Source organism: Pantherophis guttatus, chromosome 8, assembly GCF_059756535.1.
Source record: "Pantherophis guttatus breed Tessera chromosome 8, ASM5975653v1, whole genome shotgun sequence".
Lineage (NCBI taxonomy): Eukaryota > Metazoa > Chordata > Lepidosauria > Squamata > Colubridae > Pantherophis > Pantherophis guttatus.
The window spans coordinates 10389061-10411158 of record NC_142070.1 but is presented as its reverse complement, the minus strand read 5'-3'; the positions used below and the strand labels follow the sequence as shown (position 1 = coordinate 10411158).

Below are 22098 nucleotides of genomic sequence, written 5' to 3'. Positions count from 1 at the left end.
CTGGGCACATATGCAGAAGGCATGTGTGTGCACGAAGCGTGCACGCAGGGAACCGGTGATAAGAATATGTGAAACCCACCACTGGTGCTGGGTGAGGACATGCACACAGGCGCACATCCCCACTTGCGTGAACTGTGGGCAAATATGACCACCCCTCGTGCAAACGGAGCTGCGTGTGCCTGCACGCTTGCCCGCCATTCACACGGAAGCCCCGTCCCCTCTCCCCCTCCCAGCCGGTCCGCAAAACATTTGGGGAACGCTGATTTAAACTACGCTGCTCTTTGCTCTTTCCTTCCTGAACTGATTTTTTTCTGCAGTTAGGAAAAAGAATCGGAGGGACATGATAGGGAGAAAAAAAGGGAGGAAAGTCATCAAAGAAATACATCATCCAGAGATTGTACATAAAACCCGTAGACGAGATAAGGTGGATGCACAAGGAACGTGGAATAATACAAAGTCACCTTTCATGGATCATGAATCATGGAAATTGGTTTGTATCAATGATTGCATTCGGAGTTTGATTTCCTTTTTTTTAAAAAAAAAAAAGGAGAAGAGAGAAGGAGAAATAGAGAGACGGATCTGCAATCGAAGCTTTAATTGATTTTGTAATGACTAGGTATGGTAAGCAGTTTTTCCCCAGCCTCTTAATTTGTATGACAGATGTACATTCTAGCAAGTCACATGTTAAACCGGTGCAGCTGACTGTCACTCGATACTTTTCCTGCCTCAAGAAAGCTGCTTTCCTGTTTATTCTTTTCCGTCTGCATGCGCGTTTATCTGTCATGGGGTTAACCTTCTGCTGATTGAAAAACCAAACCAGAAACAACTCCTTATTCCTTGAGTGATCTGGGTCTGGGAAAGAACCGGGCGTTAAGGGTACCTGTTGGATCTGGTTTAGCTGCTTTGCCTTAAATGTCGTTCCTTCTTCCTAAGAGTTTCCGTAGCAAAAGGGAAGAAATCACAAGGATTAGACCAGGGGAGTGAAAGAAAAACCTTCTTTTCAATTGATTCGTTCTTAACTATATATATGTAGGTCTTTGGTTATTCGGGTTTTCTCCCGCGTAAAATTGGAGGTGTCTTGGCAACGTTTCGACGAAGTCTCATTCGTCATCTTCAGGCTGGTGTTCTCGGCTTCGTGCTTCTAGGAGCAATTTTACGCGGGAGAAAGCCCGAATAACCAAAGACCTACATACAAACACTCGCACATATATGTTCTGCCCCAGCTATGGACCCCAAAGAACGCAGCACACACAAAGTCTGTACAAACCTTAGTTTACTAAATTAAATCAGTCTTTTTCAAACAAAGGCCGTTAATTAACTTTCTTAACAGCCTACAAGAATCCAAAGAATAAATAATCGTAATCTTACTATGGTTGGCAGAAAGCCCAGAAGCAATTTGCAGGAAACTGATAAGAGAACTAAGATCAGGACGCGAAGGAGAGTGAACGAAGTTGTTCCCTGCAAATTGCCTCAGTCATCGTCGTCCTTCCTTAAATAGGCTAAGGGAGTGGCCAATTAGCCCCAAGCCTTATTCTCGAGGAGACCTCCTCCTGAGGAACCACTTCTGCCTTTTGGCAGCTCTGCGCGCCCGTGCATCGAGAAGAGGCTCCTCCTCTTCTTCCTCTTCACTTATGGGAGCTTCTGGAGGTTCTGAAGGCCCTGGCTGAATCCCCGCCTCTGGCACCACATCTTCTCCAGCCTCCTCATTGTCTGACTCGAGGGCCAGCTGCACAGGCTGCTGGCGCAGCACCACACCAGCCTCCTCACTGTCTGAATCAGCTACTAGCTGCACAGGCAACAGTATATACACAGTATATCCATACAATGAAATTCACATAACCCAGAGACCAAGACAATCCCCAGACATACATCCCCACCCCAGTGGTGGGTTTCAAATTTTTTTACTACCGGTTCTATGGGTGTGGCTTGGTGGGCGTGGCGTAGAAGAAAAAAAGCCCAGAAACTAGTGAATTGTGATTTCACTGAACTAGGGCTGCATAATATCTTGGTTTACATAGGTAGAACCTGGCTAAAGAGAAATACATACATACATACATACATACATACACCCTTATATAGGAGATACACACACACACACACACACACACACACACCCCATATAAGGGGGTGCGATGGCTCAGCGATTAAAGCTAGAAAGCTGAGGTTCAAGACCCAAGCTCCATGCGACGGGGTGAGTTCCTGTCCTCCCTCCAGCTCCTGCCAGCCTAGCAGTTCAAAAGCATGCAGATGCGAGTAGATCAATAGGTACAAATTCGATGGGAAGGTAACAGCGTTCCATGCGCCTTTGGCACATAGCCATGCCGGCCACATGACCACAGAAATTGTCTTCCAACAACGTTGGCTCCCTTGGCCAAGAAACAGAGATGAGCACCGTGCCCTAGAATCAGACACAACTGACAGGGAAACCTTTATCTTTGACCTATACATCAATGTATAGGTCATTAAGAGCCTTGGTAGTACAGTGGTCTAAAGCACCCTGTTAGTAAGACCAGCTGCCTGCAATTACTGCAGGTTCAAATCTCGCCAAGGCTCAAGGTTGACTCAGCCTTCCATCCTTTCTAAGGTAGGTAAATTGAGGACCCAGTTTGTGGGGGCAATAAGCTGACTTTGTATAAATATACAAAAGTATGAAGGTGCTTGAAGATGTGTGGCCTGGGAAGATAGCTGGGTGAGGAATTCTGGGAGTTGAAGTCCACACATCCTCAAGCACCCAAAGTTGAGAATCCTTGCTGCTCATTTTTTTAAATGAAGATTCCCTCAAATCCAGCTCAGCTCCTGGAGATTCATGGACACATCTGTGTGATTAAAAAAAAAAATACAAATGGGGCTTCCTTTTTCTTAGAATGGATATTCAACGTTCCAGCCCAGCTCGTAATTCTGCGATTGTATGGTGATCTCCCACCCAACTCGGGTGCAATCCTGCTTAGTTTGCTGAGTTCAAGCAACCCTGGTTAGGTCCTACCATGTGTATGTTTACTAAGAAGTAAAACCAGGGGTGGGTTGCTGGGGGTTCACAGGGGTTCACGAGAACCTCTAGTTAAGATTCTGTACAGTTCGGAGAACCCCAAAATCCCATTCCTGGCTGGCCCCGCCCACCCTGCCCCCCCCCAGAGTCCCCACATGGCCTGTTTTGGATGCAGAAGCTCGGGGAGAGTGAAAAACGGGCCTATCGGAAGTTCGGGAAGGCCGGCCCATTTCCACCCTCCAAAGGGCCTCCAGAGCCTGGGGACGCCATTTTCGCCCTCCCGGAGGCTCGAAAAAAGCTTCCAGAGTCCAGGGAGGGCAAAAACACCCCTCCCCCATCGTGGGGCAGGAGGCCAACTAGGCCACGCCCACCATGGCCACGCCCACCGAGCAACTGGACAGAGAACCCCTTGCTAAATTTTTTGAAGCCCAACCCTGAGTAAAACCCATTGAAAGCAATGGGGCTTTTCTCCTGTCATGTTGCATCAGGTTTATGTGTGTGTGAGGGAGAGGGAGGGAAAGAGAGTGGGGAGAGGGAAGGAGGGGGGGAGGGAGAGAGGGAGAAAGAGAGAGAGGGAGAGAGAGGGGAGGAAAGGAAGGGAGAGGGAGAGGGAGGGAGAGAGAGAGAACTGAAGCCATCTGTGTCAGGAGCTAAGAATTGGCAGAATCCTTCCTGCTTCCGAATCCAGCTTCCTTCAGAAAAACTGCTTTATAATTTAATTAAATCACCCTTTCGGCGGATGCCTGAAAATGTAGCTATGGAAAGGCGCCTATAGAGTTTCCGCCCTTCTTCCAAAAAGAACCGAATGTTATTTTGCGCTTGGCTAGCAATCTTCTAATCCTTGATAACAAAGACTTCCCTATGAGTGACAAGCACAGCTCCGAGGAGGCGCTCTTCAAACTCATTAGCCCATCCGTCTTGCCAAAGCAAGGAAGAAGAGCAGATGCTGTTTTTACATTATCAGCGTTATTTAGCCCAGTAATCTTTAGACTGTTTTGGCTCCGGTTTCAGCTAATTTCTTTGCACTGATTTGAAGGAAGCCTCACAGGTCACAATCCTTTCCGAAATGACCTCCCTTCGCTTGGATCCATCTGTAATGGCGTGTCTGGCTCGAAAACAAGGAGGAGGTTAATTTAATTTTAACTGTCACTAAGTTGCAAGACACGGACTTTAACATGAAATATTAAAGTAATTTCAAGTTATCCGGGAGGAGAAACCTAGCTTTTCCACACTTGGAGGCATTCCGTACACCAGCCCGTGAAAAATTAGCACAAGCTTATAAATAGCAGTAGTACTTACCAATAGCACTTAGATTTATATACCGCTTCGCAGTGCTTTCCAGCCTTCTCTAAGCGGTTTACAGAGTCAGCATATTTGCCCATCAACAATCTGGATCCTCATTTTACCGACCTCGGAAGGATGGAAGGCTGAGTCAACCTTGAGCCAGTCAGGATTGAACTCCAGGCTGCGGGCAGAGTTAGCCTGCATTCTAACCACTGCACCACTAGAACTCTTGAAAAGCAAAGGTGTTGAGGTCATAGTTGGCTTATCTGGCAATGGTGTCTTTCTCATAAATGAATTGGGGAAAGCTCTCCAAGTTAAGGAAAGGTATGGATGCAAGTTGACTCAAGCAGGACTTTTGCAAAGACCAATAAATAATCTCTTGCCTGACAAGCAATCCCTTTAGGAGGTGTTTGGGACAAACTGATCCAAAAGAAAAGTTGCAGGAACTGGGCATGTCTAATTTGATGAAAAGAAGGTCTAGGGGAGATATGATAGCAGTGTTCCAATATCTCAGGGGCTGCCACAAAGAGGGAGTCAAGCTATTCTCCAAGGCACCTGAGGGCAGGACAAGAAGCAATGGGTGGAAACTAATCAAGGAGATGCAGCCTAGAACTAAGGAGAAATTTCCTGACAGTTGGAACAATGAATCAGTGGAACAACTTGCCTGCAGAAGTTGTGAATGCTCCAACACTGGAAGTTTTTAAGAAGATGTTGGATAACCATTTGTCTGAAGTGGTGTAGGGTTTCCTGCTTCAGCAGGGGGTTGGACTAGAAGACCTCCAAGGTGCCTTCCAACTATGTTATTCTGATAATAATTCTGATAAAGGATCTCCATGGTGGCGGAGCAAAGTGAAGTGTCCCCCCACCCCCCAATTTGGGATTCTCATCTCCCTAAACTTCAGGACACAATTTAATGGTCCTATTTTTATTTTTATTTTTATTTTTATTCAGGCATGTCTGATTCTCAGAGATTGCCTGGAGAAGATCCTGCAATTTTCTTGGCAAGGTTTTTCAGAAGTGGTTTACCTTGCCTCCTTCCTTAGGCTGACAGACGGACCCAAGGTCATTCAGCTGGCTTTTTACGCCCAAGGTCAGACTAGATCTCCCAGTCACCCAGTCACTAGCCTGATGTCTTAACCACTATACCAAACTGGCTCTTCGTCCTATGTAAAATAGAAAGCAAATTCTGGCACGGTATCCAAACGAATGTTCTAGCAGGAACATCAATTCCACAGTGGAACCAGTGACCAATTATTAGAGCTTACCAAAGTCTTCAAGGTTTCAATTAATGTCCTCTTCAAAGCTAAGCCACAAAGCAAAACAGCACCCTGCGTCTCTTTGTCACAGCACAACAGCTCCTTTGTGTGACTCAGAAGCAGTGGCTTTTGTGCACGTACCAAACCATGCACTGCTCTTAGCAAAGCTGAAAAACCGATGAAGGCACACCGATGTTCCTCTACAAGCAGTGGTGGGATTCAGCCGGTTCGGGACGGTTCAGGTGAACCGGTAGTTAAATTTCTGGTTGGCCCTTCCCCTCCCCGCCCTGCCCCTTCTGGGAGTCCCCATGCACCCTATTTTGGCTCCCACGTAAGTGCAGGGAGGCCTACTAGGCCCAAAACGGGATGTGGGGAGCAGCATATCTCCCCCCCCCCATGGCCCGTTTTTGCTCCCGGGAGGTGTAGGAGGCCGAGTGCTGCCTGTCACACACATCTGGCCACACCCACCATGGCCATACCCACCCAGCCGGTCATTAGTGCAGATTATTATTTACATATATATTATATGTTAAATTATTTGAATCCCACCACTGTCTCCAAGGCAGGGTTGTACTGGGGTGGACAACAGACAATTAGCCAATCTGGTTACCAAAGAAGGCAGAATGCTTCCCTTCCCCACGCCTTAAAACATGGGATGCCTGAAGACATTTTTCTGTGTCTTTTACAATTGTAATGTTGATTGCAAGAATAGACTGTAATAAATCTAGATTGAAGGTTATAATGTTATATTAATAGAACCTTGCAAGGCTGAAAGTATTTCTCTCCTTCCTTCCTTCCTTCCTTCCTTCCTTCCTTCCTTCCTTCCTTCCTTTCTTCCCTCCCTCCTCCCTCCCTCCCTCTCCGCTTTCTCTCTCATCTCCTTCCTTCCTTTCTCCCTCCCTCCCTGTCCTCCTTCTCTCCTCTCCTCTCCTCTCCCCTCCCCTCCCCTCCCCTCCCCTCCTCTTTTACTGGCAGCTGCCTTGACCTGTCCTTGCAGTTTTTCAGAGGTAGGTTGCCATTGCCTCCTTCATAGGGCTAAAAGAGAACGCCTGGCCCATGTTCAGCCTGTTGGCTTCATGCCTGAGCCAGGACTAGAACTCACAGTCTCCCAGTTTCTAATCTGGCACCGTAATTATCCTCCTCTCCTTTTACTCTCTGCAAAACTAGGGGGAGTCTCTTCTAAAGGACTCGACACACCCTGCTCTCCTTCTGTGAACTGAGAACCTGCCAGTTGGCTAGTGAACAATCCTTCCTCCTGCCTTCCAAGTTCATTCCCAGATATCTTTACAGAAGTACAATCCTCCCTTCAGAGGTGGGATTCATATAATTTACCTACCGGTTTGCCCAGCACCGAAAATGTGAACGAGCGTGCATATGCGCTTTACTCGTGCGCGCCTTCCGCACATGCGTCGAGACTCAAAAACATGCCTATATAGGACAGCATAGAGCTGGATGGACTGGCCCACTCACAATTTCTGCTACCAGTTTGCTTGAATCGGTCCGAACCGGCTGAATACCATCTCTGCCTCCCTTCCTACTTCTGAAATTTCGGGGAAACGATGAGATTGGAATATTTCTTGAATCTCTAGGTCAGTGATGGCTAATCTTTTTTCCATCGCGTGCTAAAAGCGGGGGGAGCACGGGAGGGTTGCATGTGCGTGTACCCACACCCATAATTCTATGCGCTCTGCCCCCCCCGCACATGCACGCGTGACCCCCCACGCTCCCCACGCTTTTGGCACGCGATAGCACAGTTGGCCCGGTAGGCCCGTTTTTCGCCCTCCCCAGGCTCCAGAGGCTTTCTAGGAGCCCGGGAAGGGCAAAAACGGTCTTCCCCACCCCCCCAGAGTCCCTCCGGAGGCTGGAAACAGGCCATTTGCCCACTTCCGGTGGGACCAGAAGGCCCGAAAATCAGCTGGCCAGCTCACGCATGCGTGCCAGAGCTGAGCTTGCGTGCCCACCAATACGGCTCTGCGTGCCACCTGTGGCATATGTGCCATAGGTTTGCCATCACGGCTCTAGGTAGTTGCTCTATCTAGCCTAAAGATCAAATTATATAGGCCCGGAATGATTATTTTAAGTCGAAAGTAAAATATCTTATTATTCCTATCTACATTTCCAGAGTTAGACTAACCAAACTTCATCATGATTAGCAATGTATATTTCCCACTGAAACATTTCAACGTATACATACATTGGAGATGCACGTTTGAAAGATGTACTTACACTTGCATGCAGTTTTCCTTTTTTCGACATGGCTAAAAATTTGTTGCTGAAAACTCCGCGTATTCCTACTATCCCCTGAGACACGGCGAATATTTCCAAAATACCTACAAAGGACAGAAATCCCCAAAATAAAATTCATTTTTCATAGCACCGTGAAACAGACAAACAAAAAGGAGAGAGAAAACTTAAATGCCTTGTCATTTTGCACTATCTGAGAAGAGGGGGGTGGGGTGGGGGAAGCAGAAAAAAGTCCCTGGCATTTTAGGCTTATAACCAGTGATTTCATGGTTGGTTGCTTCTTTGCTTGCTGCTTGGTTTATCTGAATATACATTTATTTATAGATGTCCTGAGATTTTAAAGGACAAAACTGATGCAAGAGAAAGGAGTGGGGGGGGGGTGTTTAACCACAACTTCTATTAGTAGTAACTGATTGCCCTCCGTGTGAAAAGCATCAATGGAAATGTCATGGAAGAGGAAGGAAGGACTCTGACATCTAAAACATTCATTTAAATTTCCCCATCAGCTTAATTGTAATCCTGCACTCATCTCTAAATAAGTTTGACTGGATTTAAGACTGGGATGATTCAAATGGTCCCAGGTAGCCAGTGGTGGGATTCAGCCGGTTTGGGCAAATTGGTTGTTAAATTGCTGGCTGGCTCCGCCCCTTCCAGGAGTCCCCATGCGCCCCATTTTGGCTCCCAGGAAGCCGCAGGGAGGCCTACTAGGCCCAAAACGGGGCACGGGATGGGACAGCACAACCCCCACATGCAGTGGTGGGATTCAGCCAGTTCGCACCACTTCAGGAGAACCGGTTGTTAACTTTCTGAGCAGTTTGGCAAACTGGTTGTTGGAAGAAATAATTAGGGCAGAGAACCGGTTGTTAAATTACTTGAATCCCACCACTGCCCCCGTGGCCCATTTTTGCTCCCAGGAGGCTGCAGAGAGGCCTACTAGGCCCAAAACGGGGCACGGAGGGGCAGCGCATCATTCCCACCCACCTCCGCGGCCCGTTTTTGCTCCCAGGGAGGTGCAGGAGGCCAAGTGCTGCCTGTCACACCCTCTGTCCACACCCACCATGGCCATGCCCATCCAGCCGGTCATTACGGCAGAGAACCGGTTGTTAAATTATTGGAATCCCACCACTGCAGGTAGCCCACAACTTACGATCACAGTCCTAAGCCACAGAATTTCCGTGGCTAAGCAAAGCCGTGGTTAAGTGAGTAACACCTGATTTCACGAGCTTTTTTTGTACAGTAAGAGTTGTTAAGCAAACAATTGTAGTTGCGAAGCGAATCTTGCAGTCGTTAAGCAAATCCCTCTTCCCCAGTTGACAGGGCTGTTAAGTGCATCACCGCAGTTGGTAAGTTAATAACAGGATTATTAAATGGATCTGGCTTCCCCATTGACTTTCCTTGTCAGGAGGTTGCAAAAGATGATCAAAAGATGATCAGGATCAGGGGTGGGTTCTAAATTTTTTTACTACCGGTTCTGTGGGCGTGGCTTATTTTGTGAGTGTGGCGTGGAGGTCATGTGACCAGGTGGGCGTGGCTAGCTGGTCAGAGTCATTTCTGGAAGGTCCTCGTACTTACAACCAAGTCCTCGCACTTGCGACCCAACTCATTTGTTTGCTTTTAACACTGATCAGCTGTAGGACGGCCCTTTGAAGCCCTGCGGCAAGAGTTTAAACAGGTTTTTTCCCTCTAGTCATCAGCTGGGACTCAGGAGGCAGCAATAGATTGGGGGTGGGGCCAAATAAAAGGTAAGAATAATGTGGGTGGGGGAGTGGGGGGTGGGAGGGCGGGGGGAGAACCGGTTCGGTGACGTCATATCGTCACCGCTACCGGCTCGGCCGAACCGGACCGAACCGGGAGGAACCCACCACTGATCAGGATGCTGCAGCAGGTATAAATACATGGCAGTTTCCAGGTGCCCAAATTTTGATCACAGGGCCAACATGCATTTGGGTGAGGATTGGCTGCAAGTCACTTTTTCCACTGCAGTTATGACTTTGAACAGTAGCTAAACCAACGTTGTAAGTCGAGGACTACCTGCAGAGGTGAAATGAACCTCGTAACATAGTACCAATTTTTACAATGTGTTTAATGGGTCAGCCAATCATCCCTTTTAATTCCACGAGAATGGCTTTCAGAATAAACCGTTTACTGGAGCATTTTATCTGTGCCTTTTTAAGGCTGCAAACTTCATGCATACTGCATACATTTGCACCAGTGGTGGGTTTCAAAATTTTTTACTACCGGTTCTGGTGGGCGTGGTGTGGCATGGCTTGGTGGGCATGGCTTGGTGGGCGTGGCAGGGGAAGGATACTATAAAATCTCCATTCCCACCCCAATCCGGGGGAAGATTACTGCAAAATTCCCATTTCCTCCCAATCAGCTGAGACTTGGGAGGCAGAGAATAGATGGGGGTGGGGCCAGTCAGAATTTTTACTACCAGTTCTCTGAACTACTCAAAATTTCCAGTTCTCCAGAACTGGTCAGAACCTGCTGAAATCCACCTCTGGTTTGCACATGTGCAAACTTCACGCATACTGGTCACACGTACTCATAAGGCCCCCATATAGTAGATAACAGGGTGACATAGGAGAACAGCAGGCGGAGTTAAGCATGTCATCAGCTTAGAATCATTATGTTGCCACAAATGGTCCAAAGCCCAACCGCTCTTGAATCCCATTGACCTTGTCTGCTGTCAAATTAGTTTTGAACTTTAATTGACAAAATCCCTGGCTAGCAGCTTGAATAAATCTATGCTGCAATCTTATCTTACGGAGAGGCATGATTCTCTGCGAGTGACAGGTGAACTCTGAAATTGCACACTGCTGAGGCGCGCATTCAATCTAAAACTATAAAACTCCAACCCTCCATATTTTAAAGCTGCATATGCCCACACTGGACAGGTACAAAATATTAGACTGCATGACTCTGTGTAATTCAGAAAACACTGCATTGATTGGTGTTATTACATTATTCTGTTACAGCCAGCTCATGTTTCCACATGCCTTGCCTTGCTCCACTTGCACTTTGAATAGGACATTCAAGCTGTTGAGATGATCAACAATCACCACAACAACAAAAAGCTAGAGAGAAACATATGGCCACCAGCAGTGGTGGGTTCCTCCCGGTTCAGCCCGGTTCGGCCGAGCCAGTAGCGGTGATGATATGACGTAACTGAACCGGTTCTCTTTGTTCAGGAGCTCCTCCCCCGTTATTCTTACCTTTTATTTCTTCTTTTTTAGCCCAGCTGATGGGTGCGGCAGAGTGGATTGCCGCACCTCAGCTTGGCAGATTTGTAACGTGCTTGTGCGAAGTGCGTGCACGAAGAGGCGATCGCGCACGAAGCACGTGCACAAAGAAAACCGGGAGTAAAGCTGGTTAGAACCCACCACTGGCCACCAGACTATGGAGGAAACCAACCTGGCCAAGGAGGTGAAAGACAAGAAACTGCCCAAAATTAGGTCCTCTGCCCCAGGGGAGAAATGCTACTGGTTCACACCGCTTCGGGCGAACCGGTAGTGATAAAAGCTATCGTTTTGTCCGAAACCGGCATTTCCAACGATCAGCTGTGCCGCGCGATTCAAATTCGCTAGAAAGCAGGAAATCAGGAAAGCAGGAATCTAAATTGTGCGGCACAGCTGTTCCCCACCCCTTGCTGTTCTACTTACCTTCCCAAGCCTGCTTTTTCCGCGTGAAGTGCGCGTTTGGTGCATCCTGTGCATGTGCACGTGCAGCGCATTTGGTGCACATGTTTGGCGCGCATCACACATGCGAGGGCAGTGAACCAATGGCAAACTGGGAAAGATTTCATCGCTGCTCTGCCCCAAACTAGGTCACCCACTGATTCCCAAGTAGAGAAGCAATCAACCTGGATGATGAATTGATTGTCAGCTTTGGAAGCCATATTAGGCTGGAAGCTTCCATGCTGCTGCCACCTTCTCATGTGTGGGAAAGTAGGAGGGGGGGATTTAGTAGAGGGATTGTCTGTAGACATAATAGCATTCTTCCTTTTGGTCAAGGTCAGGCCGACCCTGCATCTGGAGAAGGAGTGGTCAGAGTGCTGTCTCGAGATGGGACGGATGGTGATTGGAGCATGTGATCGACTGAGGAGTGAGGGATGGTTTTGAGGTTTTTAATTTACTGAGGGAAAACCTGGACTTCTCAGATTTGGGTTTTCCCAGATGTGCCAGTTTACCTATTCTAGTAAATAAAACTTTGAAAAATGATTGCTTCAGAGTCTTTACTTGGAGTTGGGCTTTTTTCTGGAACGCTGACACTGATCTTCCAAAGAGACTTGATCTTTGTTTGATGACTGCTCAACTGCGGTCTCCCAACTACATCAATGCTCATACCTGCTCTTAAGGAGACCTAAAGTAAAAAATAATTGTTGCTGTGGATATTCCTTAACATAGTTAGAGTACGTGACAACAGTGTTCCAATATCTAAGGGACTGCCACAAAGAAGAGGGGGTCAGTCTCTTCTCCAAAGCACCCGAAGGCCAAGCCAAGAAGGATGGAAAGTAATCAAGGAGAAAACCAACCTAGAACTAAGGAGAAATTTCCTGACAGTGAGAACAATTAATCAGTGGAACAACTTGCCTCCAGAAGTTATGAATGCTCCAACACTGGAAGTTTTTAAGAAGAGATTGGACAGCCATTTGTCTGAAATGGTATAGAGTTTCCCACTTGAGCAGGGTCTTGGACTAGAAGACCTGCAAGGTCCCTTCCAACGCTGTTATTCTATTAATCCATGGAATACTCATATTATTTGGGCTGACAGTAATGGGATCCTTCTGCTACTTGATTCTGTAGCCAATCATCTGTTAGTTTGAGGCAGCTGTGGCTTTGGAACCTCATTTAGTGTTAGAAGTTCTGTTTAAATATAGCACCACAGACCAAACAAAGAGTACAGTCACCATGTGCTTTACCACTCAACTGTTTTAACTGTAACAGGAAACAGGAAACCTAAGTAGAGCATAGAGTATATACCATAGATCCAAACTTGTAAACACTGCCATCTACTGGCTGAACGCTACTGTAATTGTTGCATAAAACACATTCCAACAATGAATTCCAACATTTACCTTGCATTCATCACTTGTTACTCAGCTCCACAGCCAATGAAGAGAAGAGTTGGGAAGCCTAATTGGATCCCAGTGAAGCCAATATAAGTGTCTATAATAGAGGGAGGAGCCTATGTCCAGTCTAGTAACATGACTGGTAACACAGTAGGCCTACGATTGAGACAATTGAATACCTCTCCATTGTTGCAATTCTTGATTTTTCCTCATTCAGACCTTCCTCAATAAAACTAGTCCTTGACTTAAGACCATGCAGAATTTCCATTTGTTAAGCAAGGCAGTTAAGTGAGTCATGCCCAACTTTATGAACTTTTTTGCACAGTTGTTAAATGAACCATATAGTTCGTGCGATCCGGACAGGATCGGCTGAATCCCACCACTGGTTACATCATATTTCCTGGAAAGGTTTGGCCAGGGTTTCTCAACACTGACATTGTTAAGATAACAGAATAACAGAGTTGGAAGGGACCTTGCAGGTCATCTAGTCCAATCCTCCGCCCAAGCAGGAGACCTTACGCCATTTCTGACAGATTCCAGCGGTGAAGCTCCCACAACTTCTGAAGGCAACTTCTGTTCCATTGGTTGATTGTTCTCACTGTCAAAATTTCTCCTTATTTCTAAGTGGAATCTCTCCTTTGATCAGATGTCTGGACTTCAGCTCCCAGAATTCCCCAGGCAGCATGACTCTCCAAGGAGTCAAAACCCATACATCTTAAAGCTGTCAAGGCTGAGAAATACTGGGTTAGGCTGTCACAGTTCCTTCCTTAACGCAACATGTCTCGGTGGACTGAAGTGTAGCCTCGTTCTCTCTCTCTTTTTCTGCTTTCCAAATCAAATACTTCACGACTAGACAGCTCTTCCTCCCCTTCTGTTTTCCTTCTACCTCCCAGTCCTTTTGAGGGATTTTGCATCTCTCAAAAGGATGCGTTTTTTTACTCCGCTTCAGAGGGCCATCGAAAAGCAGAAAAAAACCACAGAAGCAGATTTTTTTGACTTGAAGGTCAACAAAAGGGATTCTGGAACTGCAGAAGGATCTAACTTTTGAACGAATGAAACACAACATTGCGGTTTTCCCAGGCTGGAGTGCCTTCCTCTGCAGGGTTAGGAAATCTAAGAATCTTTTTTTTTTTTCCTTTTCTTTTCCCCAGAAAACTATTCCGGCACAAAACCAGCTGTCCCCCGCTGCAAATCCTTGGCCTGCCTCTATTGCAGGCGTTTCCAACCTTGGAACTTTAAGCCTTTTAAGACTTCAACTCCCAGAATTGGGAATTCTGGGAGTTGAAGTCCGCCAGGCTTAAAGTTGTCAACATTGGAGACCCCTGCTTTATTGGATCTGTTCCATGTTCCCGCCTAATTAGGCCTGGGTGTAGGAGTAGGCTGCTGGGGGTTCACAAGGGTTCGGGAACCTCTAGCTAAGATTTTATGCAGTTCAGAGAACCCGCAAATCCCACTCCTGGCATGATGGGAGTTGCCTTCCAACAGAAGAAAAGCTAGTGAAAAACAAAGAGGGAATACAACAAAGATTTGGCTTAAAACTGCGGGGGTCATTCAAATAAGGCAGTAAAAAAAACCAGAAAAATGCAGTGAGAGTGAGAGTGAGAGTGAGAGTGAGTGAGAGAGAGAGAGAGAGAGAGAAAGAGAAAAGTGGGATGAATCGCGGGAAATGCTGATGCAAGGTTTTTTTTGTTTTTGTTTTTAGCTGGAATTGCTCAGCAGATGTTCCCGTTCTTGCCGGGTAAATAAAAGGCTTGGTTAAACAGCATCAATATCGTTGCGATGTAGAATACTGCAATAGAAGCAGGAAGGATAGCTGTCTAGCCAGCTCTCTAAAAAGCCCATTATTTTGCAAAAATAGCCTAGCAAACCACAGGAAATCCAGAGGCTCCCAAAAGTTCATCTTGGCCATTTCTGTCCTCTCTATTCAGGCCATCAAGCCTGAATGCACGTAGTCCTCGACTTACGACCACAATTGAGGCCAAAATTTCTGTGGCTAAGTGAGACAGTTGTCAAGTTATTTTACGACCTTTCTTGCCTTAGCTGATCAGTGAATCACTGGAGTTGTTAAATTAGTCACACGGTTGTTAAGTGAATCCAATTTCCCTAATTGGCTTTGCTTGTCAGAAGGTCGCAAAAGGGGATGACATGACCCCCGGGGACATCGAAACTGTCATAAATGCGAACCAGTTGCCAAGCGCCTGAGTTTTGATGATGTGACCAGGGGGATGCTGCATTGGTCGTAAGTGTGAAAAAATGGTCATAAGTCGCTTTTTTCAGGGCCGTTGTAACTTCGAACGGTCCCTAAATGAACGGTTGTAAATCAAGGGCTACCTGTGTATGTTTAGGCTGTCCCGTCTATTAATAGCACTTGTCATAATCATCCCCCATAATTTTAAAAGGAAGGGGAGTTAAATCGGTATCATTGCTTCCTGGAACCCTAGGTGACCAATACAATTTTGATTTTTTTTTATGTTTTTACTTAAGACTGAGAAATTGCGTTCTGGACAGAAAGTTTGCCTTCTGCCACATGTTGATTAGATGGAGGAGCAGATAGAATAGAATAGAATAGAATAGAATAGAATAGAATAGAATAGAATAGAATAGAATAGAATAGAATAGAATAGAATAGAATAGAATAGAATAGAATAACAGAGTTGGAAGGGTCCTTGGAGGTCTTCTAGTCCAACCCCCTGCTTAGGCAGGAAACCCTTCACACCACTTCAGACAAATGGTTATCCAACCTCTTCTTAAAAACTTCCAGTGTTGGAGCATCCACAACTTCTGGAGGCAAGTTGTTCCACTGATCAATTGTTCTAACTGTCAGGAAATTTCTCCTTAGTTCTAGGTTGCTTCTCTCCCTGATTAGTTTCCATCCATTGCTTCTTGTCCTGCCCTCAGGTGCTTTGGAGAATAGCTTGACCCCCTCTCTTCTTTGCGTCAGTCCCTTAGACTTCTATCATGTCAACCCTACTCTCCTAGTTTTCATTAAACTAGACATACCCAGTTCCTGCAATCATTCTTCATATGTTTTAGCCTCCAGTTCCCTAATCATCTTTGTTGCTCTTCTCTGCACTCTTTCTGGACTCTCAACATCTTTTTTTACATCGTGGCGACCAAAACTGGATGCGTATTCCAAGGGTAGCCTTACCAAGGCATTATAAAGTGGTATTAACACTTCACGTGATCTTGATTCTAGATGTTTGAATTCAAAACTTTATTGCTGGCAATGACACTGAATTGGCTTTCTAGCATTAGCTGAGTCGTAGCACACCGTAGTTAACAGAACAACTGTGTTGGAAGGGACCTTGGAGGTCTTCTAGTCCAACCCTTTGCTCAGGCTGGAGACCCTCTACCATTTCAGACAAATGGTTGTCCAATCTCTTCTTTAAAGCCTCCAGTGATGGAGCACCCACAACTTTTGAAGGCAAACCACTTCCCTGATTAATTGTCCTAACTATCAGGAAGTTTATCCTTAGTTCTAGGTTGCTTCTCTCCTTTATAAGTTTCCATCGGTTACTTCTTGTCCTGCCCTCAGGTGCTTTGGAGAATAGGTTGACCCCTTCTTCTCTGTGACAGCCCCTCAAATATTGTAAGACTGCGATTATGTTACCTCTAGCCTAGTCCTTCACTACCCAAATCCAGCAATCTTCCCAGCTGCTGCCTGAAGTGGTACAGTCCAGGAAAAACATGTGATGTTGCAAAATATATCAACTGCGCCTTGCGATTCACACTCTAGTGGTGCCTTTCACGTATCCCCCCCATTTCATCTGCACCATGCATTATTTGCATTAGGACCCTTCCCAAGCATTAGCATTGGCCATTCATTCTGCAGGTAGTCCTTAACTTACAACCATTCATTTAGTGACCATTCGAAGTTACGAAGGAACTTAGGAACATTTTTGACATTTAACCACCTTTGCAGCATCCCCATGGTCATGTGATCAAAATTCGGACAACTTAGCAAGCGGCATGTATTTATGACGGTTGCCATGTCCTGGGGTCATGTGATCGCCTTTTGCGACCTTCTGGCAAGCAAAGTCAATGGGAAAGCCAGATTCACTTAACTAACTTAATTCATGTTACTAACTGAACAACTGCAGTGATTCACTTAACAACGAGGTAAAAAAAAATAATGTAAAATGAGGCAAGCTTACTTCAACTGCCTCACTTAGCGACCCAAAATTTGGGCTCAATTGTGGTCGTAAGTGGAGGACTACCTGTGCTGCATTCCTGCCAATGTTTGCATCCGGTTCTGGAATTAGTTTTTGTAGTCGCAAGCGACCCATTTCTTCCACAGTTACACCAACTAAATTCCCCCCTGATTTCAATGGGATTTGCTTCGCAGCATGTCAATGAAGCCAACAGCCTCATTCTGTAAGGTTTTCTCTCCCTGGGCAAAATTCTGTCTTTTTAAACCGAACTGAGTCTAAACCTACTTAACGGGACAGTAGCGCCCTTGAAAGACCCAAGGAATATTCCTGATTTCAAGAAAGGAGAAACCTGAGCTGCTCCCCCACCCCCTCCCCAATTATTATTGTAATACTTTCCGGTAATTTTCATGCAGGACTGCTTATCCACATATTTGTTAAGGCTTCGCTCAGCAGCTTGCATTAGCATCAGATATCTTCCACGGCCAATTTGCAGAGACTTTATTTAGCCAGAAGTACCTCTCGTCCAGATTTCACCGCTCTCGACGTTTAGGATTTTCACTGCCTTGCACCGCAGCAAAAATCCCAAAGGCGTTTGAAAGCACCTGAATAGGACCGGGGTATATACGAGACCGCCTTCTGCCACCAACAGCCTCCCACCGCCCAATATGCTCCCACAGAGAGGGGCTTCTCAGGGTGCCCTTGGCTAAACAATGTCGACTGGCGACACCCAGGGGGAGAGCCTTCTCTGCGGGGGCACCAGCCCTCTGGAATGAGCTCCCCCTAGAGCTTCGTCTTAGCCCTGACCTGCGTACCTTTCGCCGTGCCTTGAAGACCCTTCTGTTCCAGCAAGCCGGATTGGCCTAATACAAATTTTATAAGGGGTGTATGTATGTATGTCTTAATTTTTGAGCCATATTTTATATATTTGATTTTAATTGGTTTTTAAAAAAATTTTTTTTTTAATTTGATTTATATGCCGCCCTTCTCCGGAGACTCAGGGCAGCTTACAGTGCGTTAAGCAATAGCCTTCATCCTTTTGTATATTTTATACAAAGTCACCTTATTGCCCCCACAAACTGGGTCCTCAATTTACCTACCTTAGAAAGGATGGAAGGCTGAGTCAACCTTGAACCTGGCAAGATAGGAATTACAAATTTTGTAAATCTATGTGTTTTAATATGGCTGTACACCACCCTGAGTCCTTCGGGAGAACGGCGGTATAGAAGTCAAATAATAAATAGATAGATAGATAGATAGATAGATAGATAGATAGATAGATAGATAGATAGATAGATAGATAGATAGATAGATAGATAGATAGATAGATAGATAGATAAATTTAACTCCCGGAGCGCTTCAAGGCTAGAAATTAAGGCAAGAACAGAGAGGAATCGCCCAGGGACTGAGCCGAGCGAGAGACATTCTGAACTATCAATTAAATGTTTTTAAGATGCACTTTAAAAAAAAACAATCAAAACACTCAGGCGTGCAACCAGGCGCGCTGACGGACCCACCTCCCTCCGGCTCCCCGAAATGCAGAACTTAGCCGACGGGTCGCTCAAACGAAAGGGGCGGGGAGGCGCCCAAGGCTTTTGCTCGCTTTACTTACTTAAGAGGCTGTCGTGGTGCGAGCCGTTGACCTGCCCATCCGGGTGGATCTGGAGATGGAAACCGATGCCCACCCTGCAGTAGAGGCTCCCCGTTCGACGTCCGGAGGGACTCCACTTAAAACGGCTCATCTCCGAGCCGCCGCTTTGAACTCCCGAGGAGGAAGGGGAGGAATAAGAGGAAGGTGCGGAAAAGGAGGAGGAGGAGGAAGAAGAAGAAGAAGAGGAGGAGGAAGAGGAGGAGGAGGAGAGAGACGAAGTGGCGGGGCGATTTCCAAGATTGCCAACGTTGTGGTGCTGCTCGGCCTCTCCAAATTGCGCCCGAGGGGGCCGCGGGTGCGCCAAAGCCGGGAGGATCAAGTGGCCACTAAGCAAGAGGAGGAGGAGGAGGAGGCAGCAGCTGGAGAAAGGCAGGCTCATGCTTCCAGCCCGAGAGACGCGCCTGGCATTTTGGAGGAGGAGGAGGAGGAGAAGCAGCGGCGGCGGCGGCTGCTGCTGCGGCTGCTGCTGCTGCTCCTCCCGCCGCCGCCGCCGCCGCCGCTGCACCTACGGGGCAGCCGGCCGTGCGCTCCGCCGCGCCGGGAAGGCGGCATAGTCGGCCCCGCGGAGAGGGAGAGAGCGAGAGCGAGAGAGCGCGGGGGTCCGAGAGCCGCGGCGCTGTGCACGGAGATATTTATAACCCGGGTGATCTCACGCAGCTTCTCTCGACATGCCTGGAGTCTAAAGGAGGCTCGCTTCGCCAGACCTTCCCGGTGGAAGGGGGGTGGGTGGGAGGTGGAAGGAAGGGGCGGAGGTGGAGGCGCGTCTCGCAGGACCACCGACGGGGTGGGGTGGGGGTGGGAGGAGGAGGAAGAGGAGGAGGAGGAAGGAGGCCGGCCAGGCGCGAGGGTCACCCCTGGTCAGGCCGGGAGAGGCGAAAGAGAGCGCAAAGCCGGCACTTTTACGCACCGATCGCGCTTTTACGCACCAGCTGGTGGGTTTTCTTCCCCGCCGGGCAAGGTTCCCAAATTGGAAGGAAGAGAGAAAGAGAAAGACAAGAGAGAAAGAGAGAGAGAGCCAAGGCGGAGGAGCTTGGAAGGGAGCCGGGGATCTCTTTTGGCAAGGGGTGGAGGCGGGTGCCAGGCTGTTACGGCCCGGAATCGCTGCAGGCGATGTAAGAGCTTTGGAAAGGTTCGGCTCCGACCTCTCCATCCTGCGCTTCTTGGCTAAGCTCTCCAAAAGAAGAAGATGACAGGTGATTTGCAAGTAGCGTCCCGCGGAATTCCCTGCCTCATGATTTGATGGGTGCCCGAAGTTTCTCAACTTGAAGACGCGTGGACTTCAATTCCCAAAAATTCTGGAACTTGAAGTCCACGCGTCTTCAAGCTGTCAAGGTTTGAGGGGGAAAAAAATACCGACGTGGAGAGGGTTTTTACAAGGTGCGGCGGGGAAAGAAAATTCAGTGGAAGAGTTACAGAAGGGACGTGTGTCCCCACAGCCCTTTAGCCGTGGTGACAAGGAAACCTCGAGGCTCGGTGGCGGGATTTGCAAAAGGGGTGAGGGGGGAGCGTGGGTTGCATTTATAACCCCCGGGTTGGAGAGCAACCCCTTTTCCTAGATTCCCAATCCGGATTGCCTAAAAAAGATTCGGCATACCGTATCAAAAACTCACGCACCGAGCTGCACATGGGAGTCGGAAAAAAGTAGATCTAACCAAGCAACCCAAGAGGAACGGGGTGGCTCAGTAGCTAAGACGCTAAGCTTGATCGGAAGGTCGGCAGTCCAGCGGTTCGAATCCCTAGTGCCGCGTAACGGGGCGAGCTCCCGTTACTTGTCCCAGCTTCTGCCAACCTAGCAGTTCGAAAGCACGTAAAAAAATGCAAGTAGGAAAAATAGGGACCACCTTTGGTGGGAAGGTAACAGCGTTCTGTGCTCCTTTGGCGTTTAGTCATATGCAGGCCACATGACCCCGAGACCTCTTCGGACAGCGCTGGCTCTTCTGCTTTGAATCGGAGATGAGCACCGCCCCCTAGAGTCGGGAACGACTAGCACATATGTGCGAGGGGAACCTTTACCTAACCAAGCAACCAGGTCACGCGAGCCGTCAAGACGGCCTGTCGCGGGGGGGGGGGGGGGGGGAGGAGGGAGGAGGACAGCGGGTATTCATTATCCCATAAAGCGGCGGGCTGGGGATCATGGGATTGAGAGTACCAAACGGGCGCGTGCAACGTTGCAGCAGCCTGAAATTGCGAGGCCGTTTCCATCTGCCAGCAACCAGTTTGGAAAGTCTCTCTGGAGGTGGAAAGTCCAGGCGAGCCTGGAAGGGCGATCCTTCCGCTGACTCAAACGGATCATTCATAAACTTGGATTACTTCTAGATGACACCCGCCGGCTAACTGCGATACCGTTCTGCGCATGCTCGGTTGGCCGCATCCCGGGTTGTTGTTGTTTTCACAGTTTCCAGCGCCATAAATGACACACACAGACACACACCCAAAAAAACCCCAAGATTTGGATTTAAAGTGCGGGAAACTTGATATATAGCAGTTTGAGCTTCGGGACTTCTGGGATTTTTTTTTTAAAGCTTAAAAGTGCTGTGGTTTACGGCTGAGCGCCTTCCGTGGCACCTTCCGTGGCACCTACAAATCCTTGCCTCTCATTTCACACTGTGGGTTGTTGTCCCTGGGTTCGGCGAAAGCGTGGGAGACTTGCTCTTCCCATGAATGTGAATGATGTAGGAATAGTACAGGGTCAGCTATATGAACACTGAAGGACCCTCTTTATTCACATTATTATAAGGAAGAAATATGCTTGTTTAGAGATTACACTAAGTCAGCTAAATTCCATTCTTGGTAATATATATCCTCTGAGGGGCCTAGCTGTCAAAAATTCAAGGACATCCCTATGAAACAAAAGTTACTTGTTATCCGTTGCAGATACAAATCTGATTCTGAAACTGCGCAATAAACTGTCTCTGGCTGACCAGGAATGTTGTTTGGTCTCATCATTCCGTAAGACCATCACGCGTGTTTAGCTTGGATAGAGGTCTATGGAGATTCTCAGCCATCCCAGGTGATGGTTGTCCCAAAGGTGCTTGGTTTTTTCTTTTTTTCAAGAGGTAACTGGACTTTCTTGGTGTTTTTGCTTTGAAAGACGTTTCGCTGCTCATCCAAGAAGTTTCTTCAGCTCTGACTGGATGGTGGGCATCAAGACGGGCAAATCCTTCCAATCCTGCCCCCCCACACACACCATCCAGTCAGAGCTGAAGAAGCTTCTTGGATGAGCAGCGAAAGGTCTTCAAAGGAAAAAAACCCAGCAAGTCCAGTTGTCTCTTGAAAAAAAGCACATTTGAGATAGCTTGGTTAGAGTTAACCTGGGTTAGAGGTAACCGGGGCATCGGGCTTTCTCGTCTGATGAGCTGCAGGATTTAGACTAGACTAGACTAGACAAAACTAGACTAGACTAGACTAGACTAGAATAGAATAGAATAGAAAGAATGGAATAGAATGGAATGGAATGG

General features: G+C 47.4%; 1 protein-coding gene across 1 annotated transcript in view; it reads right to left on the bottom strand.

The window, feature by feature from the left end:
* FGF5 (fibroblast growth factor 5) overlaps positions 1–19324 on the bottom strand; it is a 31334-nt gene extending 12010 nt beyond the window's left edge. The window contains exons 1-2 of the mRNA XM_060687001.2: positions 18602–19324; positions 7753–7856 (exon numbers count right to left, since the gene is read on the bottom strand). Of these exons, the coding sequence (XP_060542984.2) occupies positions 7753–7856; positions 18602–19019 (522 nt within the window). The 5' untranslated portion in view covers positions 19020–19324. The remainder of the gene's footprint in view (positions 1–7752; positions 7857–18601) is intronic.
* Positions 19325–22098: the final 2774 nt, after the last annotated feature.